This window comes from Oryza brachyantha, chromosome 8 (assembly GCF_000231095.2).
Source record: "Oryza brachyantha chromosome 8, ObraRS2, whole genome shotgun sequence".
NCBI classification, from domain to species: Eukaryota; Viridiplantae; Streptophyta; class Magnoliopsida; order Poales; family Poaceae; genus Oryza; species Oryza brachyantha.
The window spans coordinates 214,228-231,615 of record NC_023170.2 but is presented as its reverse complement, the minus strand read 5'-3'; the positions used below and the strand labels follow the sequence as shown (position 1 = coordinate 231,615).

Here is a 17,388-nt window from a genome sequence, read left to right as displayed (position 1 = left end):
CCAGAGCACCTTTTTTTTTTTTTTCTTTTTCTGTTTGGACGACGGAGCGAGCAGATCGGCGGAGAGATCGATGGGGGACGCGCCGGCGGGGGTGCTGGGGCGCGCGGTGGATGAGGTGCGCGAGGCGCTCAATGAGCACGCAGACGTGGTGGCGGAGCTCTTCGGCCGCGTCTCCTCCGACCTCCGCCGTGGATTCCGCCCCGCCCTCGACTCCTTCCTCGGATTCTTCCACGCCGTCGACTGGAAGGTCCGTATCCCTTGCGCCTCATTCTTCATTTCTTACCCAGATCTATCCACGGGATGGCCATGGGCGGGACCTAACCAACCCACACCGGAATCCCGCATCATTTTTTTCTTCTCATCAGGTGTGAATAATCCATGAAAAATCGCGTTTTTTTCCTTCTTAATCGATCAGCGTATCAGTATCAGTATCAGTAGGTACTTGCGGGTGGGATCCATAATCCGTATATAATAGATTAGACACGACAATCATCTCTGCCCTTCCGACCGATCGATCGACTCTACGGTCTAGCTGATAGTTGAGGGCTTATCAAAGGGAATGGATTCAACAGCTAATTTTGGGTGTACTATAGAAGAGTGCTTGATTAGCAAATTAATGAGCAACCCTGTGATGGTATTCATCCAAGAGTCCCGCAAAAAGGGCGAGGAGTTGTAAACATGATTCTCTTGCTTCTTCTGACGGGTATAGCTATATAGTTTCCATGGCCATAATGGTTTGCCCCAATCAACATTATTGAGTGCCTGCCTTTCCTACGTTGTCCATGAAAGCCATGGGTAGATGGTGAAAAAGAATTAGCTTTGGGTTTTTACAAGCATGTATGTAGTGATACCATGCTGACGGAAAAGGCATATCTAATCTACTATCATGATGTGATACCATAGCTGAACTTCACATGTTTTGTGCTTTCCTGTTATGTTGTTCCGTCTATGCTGCCAGGCCATCCGTGTAGCGTGTTGCTGGGGAAAGCCTCATTGAGCCAGTCACCACACAATTTGAACTTCCGCATTATTCATTTTTTGTGTCAAATTGTGAAAAATTGAATGGAAGCTAATAGACGTAGTTAGACTTGTTGAATGACCAACCAACTGCACACTACCAGTGGTATTAAATACAAACGAAATTTAGTGGTAATCCAAATACCTTGTGTAGTGGATAACCATATTTTGCTATATCTAATTTGCCTTCAATTGTCTGTTTTGTCAACCTAGCAAACCTTAAGTATATGCAGTAGCTCATCATATCAATTCTATTTTCTGTGCTATAATCTTTATTCTTCCCTTCATTAATCTCATATTTATTTCCTTCACATTCATCAGGAACCTTGGTTGATCAGCATGTTAATTTTTCACGCCCTTCTGCTGCTGGTAACAATCATCTCAAGGAGAAATGTCAACTTCCAACTTATCTTGTCAGCTTTAACATGTAAGTTCTGATTTGTCTTGGTTGCTGTTATTGTTTCACATGGTTCTGCAATTTCATACTAATATTTCTTGAATAAATTCATAGAAATAGGTTTGCCCTTTTCCTATATTCTGCCAGTATGATATTTAGATGGTATACTCTACCAACCATAACTGTCTTGTTTTTATCATGCTTGCTAAGTTACGTTTTCCCACAAATGTGGGTAGTGGTTCCCTAAAACCGTAAAAGACAAGCACATTTGTGTGGAGTTTTACCTACTTGCTAAAAACTTATGTTTCTTCAGTGGTAGAACCTTCTAAGTTATACATTGGTAGGAATACTGAACTACTTACTGGTGAATTATGTCAATAAGTGCACTGTAAACCTGTGCAGATTCTTGTTACATGCAGTAAATGTGAAGGGCATGCATTGCTATTGTTTCAGTTATCTTCAGCATGAATTTACTGTTAGTAGTCTGAATATCTCAATCCCTAAAGGCCGCAAGATGAATAGATGATAGCACAGCATTAGCGAAAACTCTCTTTCATATTTTGTATGTATCATTAATGTCAGAATGAGTTTTTTATGGTATGCTAGGTTGCTTTTGTATTTACATGCTCTTCTTGATTTGGTGCAGTTTCTGGTGTATTTCTTGCTGAGAGAATAAATACATTCTTAGGACAACACTGGAAGAGCTTCTCAAGCCAGAACTATTTTGATCCCCAAGGTCTGTTCATTTCGGTTGTCTGGTCTGGGCCCCTCCTTTTGATAACGATCCTCATTTTGGTAAGTGCATGCATTTGTCTCATCTAGTTGATCATTTATGTCTTTCATCCCGTGCATTGTCAGCAACTGTTTCTTGTCTTGTTTTTGTAGGTGAACACTCTTGTCACACTCTGCCTGCTGATGGTAAGATGGAAAAGGGCTGAACTTAGGCACCGTGCTCGGCAGGTTCGTAACAAGGAGGATTGATCTCAAGCTACCTGAAAAGCTGAAACTATATTGTTTGGTGACACAGCAGACGAGTTGCTTCCCTTGCACTGTTGATCTAACCGAAGGATTTTTTGGGTGTGCTGTAGGCATGTAGTAGTCATTCGCTAAAATGGTGTTTGTTTAGGGAGCATTCCTTTTACTCTTTTGCCTGTAGGTTTATGAATTGCTTGTGTATGCCACACATTCTTGTTTTTGGAGCGAAGGCAGGAACTGAGTTACTACTGTCTTTGCTGAAATACGTGTAATAGGCAAAGCCATCTTTGGTTTTGCAGCCTCCAAGGCTCCCACTGGCATGGTTCTGCTCTTGAACTGCGGTACCCCAGATCCCCTGAATGGCAAGGAATTATGCAATTACTCCATTACTACTGCATATCCATTTGATTTGATTTGATTTAACACGTGAGTGTTCGTTCTGTTAATGTCATTTGAGTTTGGACCACACTTGTGTTTTCTAAAACAGTTTTCCAGCACGTTTCTTTAACTTAATTTCCCTCAATAGCTTTTATTTTCAAAATAGAAGCCTTGAATTAGATTTGTACTTTGGTTCTTCTCTACCAAGAGCTTGATCTCATATATATTAGGGCACGAGGTGTGAGCATGGTTGAGCTCCTTTGAAACATACAACTTAGAAATTGAAGGTAACAAAAAAAGAGAGAATTTTGACAACAATAAAAGTCCAAAACAACGGATTATAAAACATAATAAAAATGTAGCAATGGTTGTTTAAATAAACCGCATGAGAAACAATGTAGCAATGGTTATTTAAATAAACCGCAAGAAAAATTAGATGAGACATAGACTCAATTTTTTTTTGAAGAGATTAGGGCTTTTGCTAACCTTCATTTAAATGTATATGTATTGAGCCAATTAATCCTTAGAAATTTACATTATAGGATTTGATAAGTTCTAATCCTTTTTGTCTCAGAAAGACCACAGAGGAAAATTTTGTATGGGCTTTGAATTCTACAAATTACTCGATAAACGTACCGTTTGTTCGAAAAGGGGCTTTTAGAAGGGAGAGTGCGATTGATTTGGTAGTGGTGGGGCGGCGGTAAAAGAGGATTCCTACATCACAAGTAGTACGCTCTGCACATATACATATGCCCTTTAATTTGCTTTTGAAGTTTGGACTGTAATTAAATTTGTTCTACTATACTATGTACTAGGACAGAGAAGTTCAATACCCTAGCTAGTGATTTACTAATTTACATCCTTTGTAATATACTCCAAAGGAGAAGAACCAGACAATTATTGAGTTCACCTTTAAATTAGAGTATCAAACAAAGAGGAGGCACATCCTTAGCTCTTAGGTACGGTATATTCTCTTTTGTTTCCCGTTACTTAGAGTTCCAGTAATATGTCTGATGATCCACTAATGGATGATGGTAAAACTGAGTATATGATAATTATTTATAGGCACAAGTAAATATATTAAATCCAGAAGGTTATAACTATGGGATTTCCCGTGCTAAATTGCACATATATAGCTAGATAAAAATACAATTGGATTAGATTTGATATACATCTCTTTATATATATATATATATTGTGTGTTTATGAAGCTATAAAAATATAATTAAATTTTGTATACAACTATTAAAATGTATAGAGTTAGATTTTATCTTGCTTTCTTTTCTTTATGTTTCATGCATTCAGTTGTAATTTGCACACAACATATTTTAGAAATAAAATCAGGTTTAGTATACAACATTACAACTTTTAACTTCTCTATTTGGATACAGTTGTATCTACATTGATCCAAATCTATACAGAACCCGCTATGATTCGATGACTGGATTATCATTATTATTATTCGATTAACATGACAATTTCTAGTGTGCGGAGCGGACATGCATGGTGGCTAATTTTTGAACTATTTCTTTAATATAGTAGATGTTGATCATAAAGGAAATCTTCATAAAACTCATATATGGTTTAGAATCTTATAGAACAATATGATGAATAGCCGAGTTAAAAATAAGTGCGTGAAATAATAAAAATGGAGCCAGTACTTTTGAGTACCGAAGAATCGGAAACAGAAAGGTGCTGACGCTGGAGAGGATCAAACTCCACTACCATGCAGACAACACTGGGCCGACCGCCCGACCGAAAGACAACTAAGAATCGATCATGCATATATATATATATATATATATATGCTTTGTGATGTGATGGTCAGTCAAATTAATCCAGAAGCTTCGATTATAGGTAGCAATAATCAAGTCCGTCACGCAAATTAATCACCGGCCAAAATCCGACACATACAAATTTAAACTATATTTTATTTTATATATATTTCCAGCTACAACGTAACATAGGCAGGCAGGCAGCGTCTGTCTACCAACACGGTCATAAATAAGTACGTACAGCAACCTTTTCTTAATTGGCAGCGAGGATCCATCTTTACTCTTGACTACTCTTTTGCTAAGCACGACCACTCCTCTTCTCTTCTCTGGTGACAAAATCAATTTCCTTTTAACTTGCTACACAACCTAGGTACGTGTCCTACCGGTACATGTCCTTGACACTGCCCTCTCTGTTTTATATTGATGGTAAGAATTTTTAAATTTATCTAAATTTATTAATTAATAAACGTATATAATCTATATATATATATATATATCTAAATTCACTAGCATTTATATAAATTTAGATAAAACTAAAAAATCTTATATTACGAAACGGAGAAAGTATCATACTAAATATAAATATAGCAGATTAAAACTTAGCGCTCGCTATTTAACGTAGCAATTCACTGTACGGTCCGCAAGTCAAAAAGACAAAACTAGAACCCTGTTAACAAATATCAGCTAGGCAAAGTCTATATTCACTACTTCCTTCGCCACACAAAGACTCCAATCCAAGAAGAAAAAAACCCTTGTTTAAGTGCCTTTATACAGTAGTGTAGATACAATTTATAAATTGTGTTTATATTTTTCTATACTTTCTATAGGTATCTTTTACGTCTATAAAAAGTAGAGACTATATAAAGTGTATTTATATATTGTAGTACGTGCATATTTAATTATAAAGGTGTTTTATATGTCTATATATAAGTAAGTAGAGACATTCTCTAAGGGCATTATATTGTGCCACAAACTTAACAAACCATTATAAAAAACTGAGGGAAAAATACTTATTGTTATGGATCCTCAAACTCAACACCTCATAAGAAAGTCATTCTTATCTTGGATGCACGGGAATCATCTCATGCAACCTTATGTATATTAAAAAAAATACAACAAGACGATAGTTACTGTGGAGAAGATAAAAAAAAGTCTCTCTATACATATTTTTCAAAAAGAGTTAAAAAAATCCACTTTTTAGAATTTTTAGACTTGGATAGTTAATATTTAATTAATTATATGCTAATAATTTATCTCATTAATTTTGCGAGCGATTGATAAGATCAACATTGTCTTAAATGGGATCGATACACAAGAGATGATCGATCAGGTCAGTATAGCTAGATATCTAGCTGCGATCGATCTTAATTAATTACTACTAAAATGGATATAAATAGTAGTGTTTGTTAACCATAGCTTTTATGCGGCCTTTAATTGCTTTGCAGCAGCACTAATTTGACTGAATGATATAATAATATGATTTCCGAGTGGAGGGGACAGCCGGCTTTTGTGAGGTCCAATAAGGGAGAAGAGTCGATCTGCTTCGATCAGCCGGCATGCACTAGCTAGCTAATTACTTAAGCTTATACTCACTCCATATTTTTATATATACGAACCATTGATTATTTTTTCATATTTAACCATTTGTCTTATTCAAATCTATATCAAAATATGTAAAATTATAAGACATACGTACTTAAAGTTTCTATAATAATAAATCATATCATAACAAAATAATTAATAATTATATAACTCTTTTGAATAAGAAAAATGATTAAACGTGAGTCTAAAATTATAAAAAATTATGAAGAGAGTACAAAACATAGAGAGATCGAGTAATTTGATAAATGATGTCTGGGTGTGATACGTACATTAATAGTTGGTCTACCATAGCTATTTCTGATTTCGAATATAAACATGTATATTTTGCACGGAGGGGTAACAAAGATCGATCTATCAGATCCAGCAGAAAAATGAGACCATACACATCGATGTTGGATCACTGTTCACAGTAGCTACTAGTCCATGGATCACGCGTAAATCTATCGCGATCCAACGATCAAATCAGCATCTCGATCAAAGCTAGACGTCTCATATATTCGATGGATCGATGTGTACGTTCATGTAGATCATCGATAAATAGATCTGTGGCGTGTTGAACAGGATCTCTTCTCTGCGATTGATCTTGACAAGGCATGCAAAGGCTTACCATACAGTACAGTCCTACAAGAAACCTTGACTAATTAAACCGTACATAATTAATTATTTGTCCTCTTCGATGCATGCATGGAGCTTATATATGTATATGCACGAAGAAATATAAATTATATACATGTTAGTATTGTTCGGAACTTGTATTCTAGAGATGAAAAATAGAACCAATATATACGACTATTTTTAAATATTTTATAGATAAAGAAATAGTTGGTAAAACAATATATTATATAGTTGGTAGATGCCAGACTCACTGTCATTACCATAGATAATATACTACACATGTATATGTATACATATCATGTATGTATTTCATATAGGTACATATATATAATATATTACCTCCGTTCAAAATATATGTACTTTTAGGTTGTTTAGCATTAACAAGATGTCAAAAAGATTTTCTTTTAGCTATTTCAATGGTTAATTTTTGAATTTTAAATATATTAAATTCTTCTTTTAAGCATTTAATTGGCTCTGGATATTATTGAAATGATTGAAGTCATGAAAATCACTGTATAAATGCTTATACTGTGGTAGAAAATTTGAATAGTGTAAATGTTTATATTTTCAAACGGAGGATTATATACTCAAATGACTAGCTAACCAGCTAATATTAGCAAGGATGCGTAGCTAATTTGTTCCTCGAAAACCAAGCAAACCTTCTAGTAGTCATGATTTCTACAGACATATGCAGGCATATATATATATATATTTGACACGGTAGAATTTCCATATTAGATCGCGCGTGTGTGCACATCGCTTTAGCTGGATGACACACACTACTATTAATTGTCACTAAGCAATTACAAATGTTGCATTCATTCCTTGAAAACACATCACATAGAAAAAACTATATTTTATATATATATATATATATATATGTATTTCTCATTAGGTGCAAATTAACCAGGGATGAGCTTAGGTTGATCCGCAGGTAATCATAATTTTGCTGCAGTTCAATTAAGTGAAATACGTTTTATTATAATATTAATTTGGTTGATTGAATTAAACTAACGCTGGCCCTAAATTAAATTAACCGTTCATCCATCTGTGGATATCCCTAGCTAGTTAGTGCAAATAGTGCATGCACCTGAAATGTGAATATGCAGTGGTGTAGTACATGGACGTAATTAACCCACAGTATATATTACTTTACGTCTTCTTTTAATTACACTATCATATAAATATTAGTCGTTGTGGTTCTGCATATCGATCGGCTGGATACATGCATGATGCATATATATTCCTTGTACTTTACATGTTTAATATTTAACCTCTGTCCAAACAAATGGCCCAATAAGAAATTATTAAAAGGTACCTCAAACCAGCTAGCAATGGATATGGAATATATATACAATAGTATTATTCATGTAAGAGCATGGGGGATCAATCAGTACTAGCTTGTACATCAACATACTCTATCCACTAAACCTTGGAACAGAAGCAAAATAGTATATGAAAATACTGAAGCTAACTAGCTAGCTGCTGTTGATTGGTTGGTTAGTGTTAGTGGGGGTTGGCTACGATCGATACCATGGAGACGATAAGTTTGATTTACGAACACACTAGCTTGATCTCTTTTAGTTAGTTAATTAATTACCGTGGCAGCGGACAGGTCGGCCCAAAACTCCTTCCAAATGTGGATTATGTAACTTGATTAATATTAGCTAGCATGCATTTCATACATCATGTAGAGAGATCTCGTGAATCCAGAGCCGTCTTTATCTGATCATTTGAGTGTGGAGCCAGACATTACGTGCATTCACCAAGCCAGACAATGACAAGCACCAAACTTAAAAAATATATAAGAACAATTAATTAATTAATTAATTAAGCAGTGTACATATATATACTATATATCGTCACCGAAGACGAGATCGAATTGCTAGCTAGCATGCACAGCACAGAATTACACAAACACAATGATGCGCATTTTATGTGTGTGTGCTTCGATCCAGAGGATATGATCGATGATCTGATCATATGTAGCTGCAGGAGTATTAAATTATTGCTCGATCGATACGCAGTACCATATACCTAGCTAGTGTAGTATATATGATTTTGTGGGATCCACACGCATGCACATGATGATCGATCATGCCCTTCCCTGTCAAAACAAATTAATGATTATATATATATATGCAATTGAACAAGCTGGCTAGCGTCTGTTCTAAGTACCAAAAGCTAGCCTTGAAGCTCAATATAACGGCGGGAAAATGGATATGGTAACTAAACAATTTTGGCCATATGTGCAATGCATGCATGTATCCCTTCCCCGATCTCTTCTAGCTTATCAGACAATCTCTTGATCTTTTATATCTTAATTAATTAGTAGCTAGGGTCTCCTGATGCAATCTGATCGACATGCACCATGGCTAGTTTCCATAGCCCGCATTTGTTAAACCAGCTAAATAATAAATATATACATATATATATATATATCTTTCTTTGGGAAAATATAGTTACACACTTAGAGAACTAAGCTATAGGTCTATACTGAACTACAGTACTAATTAAGAGAGATATATGTATCTAAGAAAATTAAATGGGGGACAGAAAGCAACGGCATGTGCTCAAGTTATTGTCTGCGTAATAATATCTCTAGTGTTTTTTTCCTTCAATTCTATAGGACACATATATACGCGGAAGAATATAAGGTAGATATGATCGATAGATGGAGATCGATATCTATCATATCGTTCGATCGATCGATGTGCAGCTAGCGCTGTAGCTAGCAAGCTAGCTAATTAACCTAGCTAGCTAGGTAGTTTAAGCTGATGACTAGTGTTTGTTTGTACTCAAGTCTCAGCTGCTGGGGACAGATGAAGGAGTCACTTTCATCTACTGAGTGGTGGTGGTCGCTTGGTGACTTGTTAACCGACCAAACAAGCTAACTCTTTCTATCTCTCTCTCTCTAGCCATAGCTCCCTTCCTGCTTTCTCTCTGCAATCTGCATATGCTGGCTGTGTGTCTCCCTGCCTTCCATGATCAATATATTGCTGTCCCTTTCTCTCTCTAGATTCTACACGCGCTGAAGATCTCCACCGCACGCGCACTTAATCAATCAAGCAAGAGCTGATCCTGATCACCTTTGCGCAGCCCAGGCACTCGATCATATGCCTGCCTTTTTTTTCTCATGTATAAATACCTCACAAAGCTCCCTTGGATACCAACTAAATTCTCTCCATCATCTCATCGATCTATAGCTAGCCACACCACCGTAATATATGTTCTTCATTAACTAGCTAGCTAGTTGGGGCTTGTGAACTCCTCCGGTCTGCTGCCTGCTGCTGTACTGTACTGCATGCATATGGTGGTTATCGATCCAATTAGGTGAGTGCACGAGCACTTGATAATATATGCCAATTAAACTAACAAGTACACTTTTTTGTATGATCTTAAATTTGTTGGTATGTCGTACCTATTTATGCATCATGAGTCGTTGTTTACCAGCTACATGCATGCATCATGAGCCTTGGCCACATCTTCTCCATACAAATTGAAAACAGCATATATATATATATATATGCTGTTTTCAATTTGTATGGAGAAGATGTGGCCAAGGCTCAAACCTTTAGGTAGGATTGGGAAAGGAGCAAGTACTAGTACTATATGGTTGTATGGTATGGTGTGAGAGGAGAGATCAGTATGGATGGTGGATGTGCATGAGTCCTGAAGTGCACTCCAAGCTAGGAAGACAAATATTGCATGCACACATATTATTCTCTCTCTAGATCTCTCTCTCTCTCTACCCTCCAAAAAGCCTCTCATACTGTCCACAAGCCAGTACTGTCTGGCTTTTCCAGTTCCTAGCAGCTAGCAGCAGAAGCCACTTTGGTATGTTACAAGCTGAGCAGCTACCCCTTAATTTCAGCTCGATCTGCTAGTTAGTCCATGCTTGCCTGTCCCTAATTAAACTATATAGTAGTAGTAATTAATTAGTAGGTACAGGCGTGTACAGCTTGCTAGCTGCTGACTGTCCGTGCGTGTTCTAATTCGATCATCTGAAGCGCTGCTTCTCGTTCGTCAGATTAATTAAATTAATGGTATATGATGAGACTTATGTGAGTGTATGTACGTACGACTAGGCCTGTATAGGTATGGTGCAACTACTGGCTGGCTCATTAGGTCATCTTGCATTGCATGAGTGCTGTCCTATTTCTAGGAGCTTTTCCAGCCTTGGACCCATCCAGATGCACTCGCACTGCTTGCAGCTAGCTGATTGCCTACACTGAGATTGAGCTCAAGTTGAATTAAGCATCTATCTGAAGAAGCTAGCTGATGATATATAGCTTTTGCTGCATGCATGCATGCTTGCTTCGATTTATGCAGCTACTAGCAGCCTGAGTTCGAGACGAATCGATCGAAGCTAGCAGGCAAGTAGCTAGGTAGCTACAAGAATTGAGCTGCAGTTAGCAGGTGGAAGCTTGAGATCGATCGGGGGCCGGCGATGGATCGGCAGCAGGAGGAGGCGGGAGAGTCTCCGTGTGTGCCGCCGGGGTTCAGGTTCCACCCGACGGAGGAGGAGCTGGTCGGCTACTACCTCGCCAGGAAGGTGGCCTCCCAGAAGATCGACCTCGACATCATCCAGGAGCTCGATCTCTACAGGATAGAGCCATGGGATCTTCAAGGTAGGTATTTTGGTTATTTACAAGGTCATTGATCGATTAACCATGTCCCATGCCTATGCTATGCATGCGTCAATTTAATTTGCTTATTACTCATGCGCGCAGAGCGGTGCAAGTACGGCGGGCATGGCGGCGATGAGCAGACGGAGTGGTACTTCTTCAGCTACAAGGACCGCAAGTACCCGAGCGGGACGAGGACGAACCGCGCGACGGCGGCGGGGTTCTGGAAAGCCACCGGCAGGGACAAGCCGGTGCTGTCGTCGTCGCCGTCGCCGTCGACAAGGGTGATCGGGATGAGGAAGACGCTGGTGTTCTACAAGGGCCGTGCCCCCAACGGCAGGAAGACCGACTGGATTATCCATGAGTATCGTCTCCAGTCCAACGAGCACGCGCCCACGCAGGCAAGAATTAAGCCAATTAATGTATATTCATCATGATGAAATTAACATGATTCAATTCATGGATGAATTAAGTTACATATGTATAATAATCGCAACCAAAATTAACATGAAGTAACTAATCTGATAGATGGATGGATATTGCAGGAGGAAGGGTGGGTTGTGTGCCGCGCGTTTCAGAAGCCGATGCCCAACCAGCAGCAGCACAGGCTGTCGTACGGCTGCATCCCCGGCAGCTACGGCGGCGGCTACACCACCGTCCCCGACAACTACAGCTTGTTGCTGCATCACGACAACCCTAGCTTCGCCGCCGCCTCGCGGCCATTGATGAGCGCTGCTGCTGCCACAGCTCTCTTTGCCACCAACGTCGTCGACCACAGCAACATTCTGGGTAGCACGGACTCCAAGCTGCACTTCTCCGACATGATGCCTCCGCTCGAGAGCCCCACCGTCGACGGCGAAGGCTACGTCTCGCAGGCCAGCAGCTGCGTCGACGTTGATCAGCACGCGGCCGCCGCCGGCATCGTCGACTGGAACCTGCTCACCAGCTTGCTGCCGCCGCCGGCGCAGCTCTTCCACCAGCTGCCTTCGGCTTCCAGCTCCAAGAACAGCAACAATATTTCTTCATCAGCTGGGACGTTCATCGATGACCGTGACTGATCATCGATTAAGTCCACGTTATCAATTGACAATTCATTCGTCATGCATGAACTCTTTCTTACACACATATACGCACCACGATCGAGTGTACTAGTACTAGTTATAATTACTCCATAATGTATACATTAATTTGACTGGCCATCATCTGCAGGCATGCATATATATATGTGCTTATTCCATATATGTACACGGTTATTGTTAGTTCATTCTTAGCTACTAGTGTGCGTATCTATGGGTTGTTCGTCTTTTGACCTCATTGCTGAGCAAGGTTTGTAACTGATGATGATTAAGTTAGATAGCATTTAGGTGCTATATGTTCACATCTGTACTATCACTATATATATATCTATACATCATATATATACATATATATCATTGTCTACTTATGTACTATACGCTTCACCTGCAGTAGTATTGATCGATTTGTATCTATATTCAATTTGTTGTTGAATATAATGTTTATGACGTGTTTCTCCATTTGCCGTCCTAAGTTGATAGATATAAAACAGTTTGTTAGTACACCTAGCTAGCTATAGCTAGATACAAGATTGCTTAAACCCAGCAGATACCTTCACTGTTAATCAACAATTAAACGAATTGAAATTGAAGCCGCGGGAGATATATATGGATAGCAACTTCCACTACCATTGCAATCATAACAGACGGCTGGGCGGTCCATCCTAATGCAATGATCAGTTGTTTCAATCCTTTTGTGATTCATGCGCCCAGACGTACATAGTTTATCACTTCTAATCTTTCTTTTTTTATGAGAAAACACCCAGGGATCTTCTGGCTAGCTTCACGAGGTGGTGGGCTAGCCAGCCTGGGTTCGAAGCCTCACTTTTACCTATTTAATTGCTATTAGGTCATTCCCTAATATTTGAGTTTTTTAATCTTTATTTTACAAAAAATTAATGTATTACATCCTCCGTCCCGGAACGAGTGCTCTCTTCTAGTTCCAAATATCACTTATTCGGGAATGGAGTTAATATATAGGTTTAAGATTTGGGATCCTAGCTAGATTGAAATTGCCTGAAATCCTAAAAATTTCAATCGGAATTACTTAGCACAAATTAATGTGGATATTTGTGCACCTCTTTCGTTGTTTGACAATCTGAATACGGTAGCGTTGTGAAGCAATTTGGTCCTACAGTTAGGGCGGGGTGGAAGAAGGATTGGGAGGTGAGGAGGTCGGGTTCCCTAGACTTAGAAGGATGGCTAGGGAAGCGGCGAGCTAGGTGACAGTAGCACCACGAGAGCTGTGGCAAGGGCGCGGCGGTGATGACTAGGGGATGAGTATGTCAACTAGTTAGGATGTCAAGGGAGGTTGTAGCAGATCAAGTTGCACAAGCTATTAGAGACAAGGAAGGTAAGGCAGGGAGAGAGTGTGTGTCTCACTGAGAAGATGAGGAAAAAGAGTGTGGCGGGGACGGTGGGGGTAGAGTAAGGGTGGAGGACGTGTGGATGCAAGCTTAGAGGACCTCGACGATACCTCTTTAGTGAAATTAGTTGTCATGCTCCATCTAGTTAGGGCAAGAAGTCTAGAACAATTTCAATATATGCAAGGTAAATGATGTAGTATGTTGGTTGTGGTCTATAGATCAGGAGGGAAAAGGGGGATATGTGTCGACAATGGAATTGGAAATGCAAAGAAGAAAAATGAAAGGTGGTATTACATGAATCTTAAATAAATCGTGTCCATCCAAAAATTGGTTGAATTTTTCTTAGAGGTGTTCTTAAGGTTTATATGTTTAGGGCCATAGTTTTAAGATGTAAATGACACATGATCATAAGTCACTACATGGTAATACACAAGGCCATGTCCTCTTTACTATAGTTGTCCCCTCCTAGATCTGCTTGAGAACCTCTACAATAGTGGGATGAGGATGAGTTGCCTTCTTGTCTGGCACAAGTAATTAACCACCTGTTGGTCCCGGATTGGATGGGGGGAGGGGTGCACTTTTAGAGCAGGATTTTGGGGTGAAATTTTAAAGAGAGGTCTGTTGAGAGCTAGGGGAAAGCGACTTGTGGTGGCTACTAATTTCAAAATGGTGAGATTTTGAGAGGGGGGGGAGGGGGAGAAGAGATAGTAGCTAGAAATATGGTATAAGAAAAAGGATATATTAAGTAGATGAATGGTGGAGGGGAAAAAAGCAACTAGACCAAAATTTTTGGAGGCATATTTATATTGTCCTTGAGTGCTACTTAGTACTCACCATTGGGAGCATTGTGCATTGTGACCTATGTCTTTTCTCCATGCTTGCAGACGACGCTATGATCATGGTGGGCCCTCATGCCCTTTGATCCCTTTAGATATAGAAAACTATGGAGAACTATTTTTCCCTTGATTTTAGATAGGTATCAACTAGCATATAGTATACTATCTTAACAATATACTTGACTTGCTAGATGTGTTCGGCATGCCTCTCTCTTGCATGAGCTAAGCGCTTATTCTGAATAAGCACATGCCCCATAATGCTACCCGGCATGTACATATACTACCCATACTAGGCTGGCTTTGTTTTAGCAATTCCAACCGATCTGTTATGTTTGTTTGGGTGATATATATAAAGGCCCCTCTTCAAGCTAAAATAAATTCTAATAGACTAGACCATGCAAGGTGGAGATGAACCAAACACTTCATGGAAATTTTATGATATATTAATGAGAGCACCATAAAACCTTAGTAATACCTACAAATGCTTTCATTGTCTGCTTGCTGGCTTATCAGGTAATACATGCATGAAAACCACTATAATATAGGTGATATATCTCTATTATACTATCATAATTAAAATCATGATATACCTATATGGTATCACTATAAAAATTCAATATATATATATATGTATATGTATATGTGTATATATATATATATATATATATATATATATATATATATATATATATACATATATATATATAGGATTTCATACTTCATGATACCACAAAGCTATCATGACATCTATGGGTATGATGATACCACGAGGTACCATGCTACATATGGGAACCATGACATTATGGTGATAACTACGGGGTATCATGATATCACAAAGTATCATACTAGATATGGGTATCATGAAACATTGGTGATACCTAACGAGATCACATCGGTGATACCTACCGGAATCATGATATCATATGGTACCTAATACATCTATGTATCATGAAACATCGATGATACCCTACGGGGTACCATTATACCTATCGGTATTGTGAAACATTAGTCATACCTATGGGAATGATGAAAAATTCATGGTACCAACGGGTGTCATGATATCATAAGGTGCCATGATATATATGGATATCATATATAACATATTGGTAATATTTCATGAGTTCATGACACCACAATGGTATCAAAATGCTTGAGTTCATAGTTTTAGATATGGTAAATGTATTTTGAAATATCATTGGTATTTTAGTTGAGTATACGAGGTATTATCAATGTGTTATTGTCAATGTATGAGGGGTATCGTAGGCATTATATATTGTCAATGTGATATTATCAATATATCATGAGTATCATTGTTGTGTCGGGGTTTCATCATTGTTTCACAAGGTATATCATAAGTATTATTAGCATGGCATATGTAGTTATCCCCGAGGGAAACACCTAATTGAGCTTCACTCCTCATCAGGCTAAGTGAGTGCAGGCAGGAGATGAGAATGGATCGAACATCAGGTAATTTTTGTAGCTTGTGCTTGTATTTAGATCAATGCAACTAGATGATTTGGTAATTTTGTCACCTCGAACAAGAGATCAGCACCAATGGTCATAGTGTTGAGATGTTGGACCTTTTTGGTTAGGAGCTAACATTACAACACATTTTTGGCTAAGGGGACTAACTTTAGTCTTGCCACACTTTTGTAGCTAACAAAATCAAACTAAGCTTGACAAAGTTAGGCAATAAAATAGAGTAAATGACATGTGAGCTAGGTAAGTAAGAGTTAGACAAATTAGAATTGTGGTAGGTACCTAACACTATCCACAAAAAGCACAACTTGCCTAAGGTTAGATGTAGCAAAGTTAGTGTTGATGCAAAAAATTGTGCTAGCGTGTAATGCAAAAATTGCGCTAGCACACATAGGTCTGGGAGATCTTCTTAACTCCAATGCAAGTTCTAAAGAATTGGGTTCGATCCGTGCAAATCAATTTGACCTCTGCAATTGACAAGGAATATAGAAAGAATTAAATCAAACAGTCGATCGACCAATGGACTGATAGGACCAGCCGATTGACCTATATATATGAGCAATGCAGTAAGGAATCAGCTATGTTGTTGATATAAATGCAATGAGTACGAACTTGCAAGGATCATCGACTACAACCAAATTATAATCGGCCAACATCTATAAACTATCCTGCCTAGTTTATTAGGAGTAATCTTGATAGGTCGGACCGAACTAATGCAACATCAAACTACACATAAATTTATCATCATTAAGGAGTCGATTAGCCGATGACTGTCAGTAGGCAATAGCAAGCATAAATGTACCAACATGATCTACATAATCTAACTTATTAAGGATAATCTTGATATGTCAGATCGTACTGATACAACATAAAATCATGCTTAGTAAGAGACAGATAGGTAGACTAACGATCTAATGAGCCGATGACTGATAAATTATCAGCTGGAACTCTAATAAATCAGTGCGCAAGATAAATCAACTTAATATAAACTATTTGATAACTGTAATCTAATCGATCGAAACTAACTAAGACAGTACGAGATCGAATATGTCAAAAAGAAAATATTAAATCAACATAAATCACTCAAAGTGGTCGACTAGATCAACTCAATGTATAAGTGTAACTTAGAACCAAACCAATAGAATCACTATCAATAACACATTTTTTATCAGAATATTGGACCTAACCAAGAAAATCTCAATGTAGTCGATACGATTGCAAGATAATTAACCAGAACGATTAAATA

General features: G+C 38.3%; 2 protein-coding genes across 2 annotated transcripts; both read left to right on the top strand.

The window, feature by feature from the left end:
• Window positions 1–21: 21 nt before the first annotated feature.
• Window positions 22–2,807, top strand: LOC102707604 (transmembrane protein 18-like). Its single transcript, XM_006658960.3, has 4 exons — window positions 22–247; window positions 1,339–1,444; window positions 2,061–2,209; window positions 2,300–2,807. The coding sequence occupies exons 1-4, from the start codon at window positions 71–73 to the stop codon at window positions 2,393–2,395; spliced, it is 528 nt and encodes a 175-aa protein (XP_006659023.1). The 5' UTR covers window positions 22–70; the 3' UTR covers window positions 2,396–2,807.
• Window positions 2,808–10,965: 8,158 nt separating this feature from the next.
• LOC102707328 (NAC domain-containing protein 105-like) lies at window positions 10,966–12,842 on the top strand. Its single transcript, XM_006658959.3, has 3 exons — window positions 10,966–11,390; window positions 11,493–11,788; window positions 11,933–12,842. The coding sequence occupies exons 1-3, from the start codon at window positions 11,210–11,212 to the stop codon at window positions 12,443–12,445; spliced, it is 990 nt and encodes a 329-aa protein (XP_006659022.1). The 5' UTR covers window positions 10,966–11,209; the 3' UTR covers window positions 12,446–12,842.
• Window positions 12,843–17,388: the final 4,546 nt, after the last annotated feature.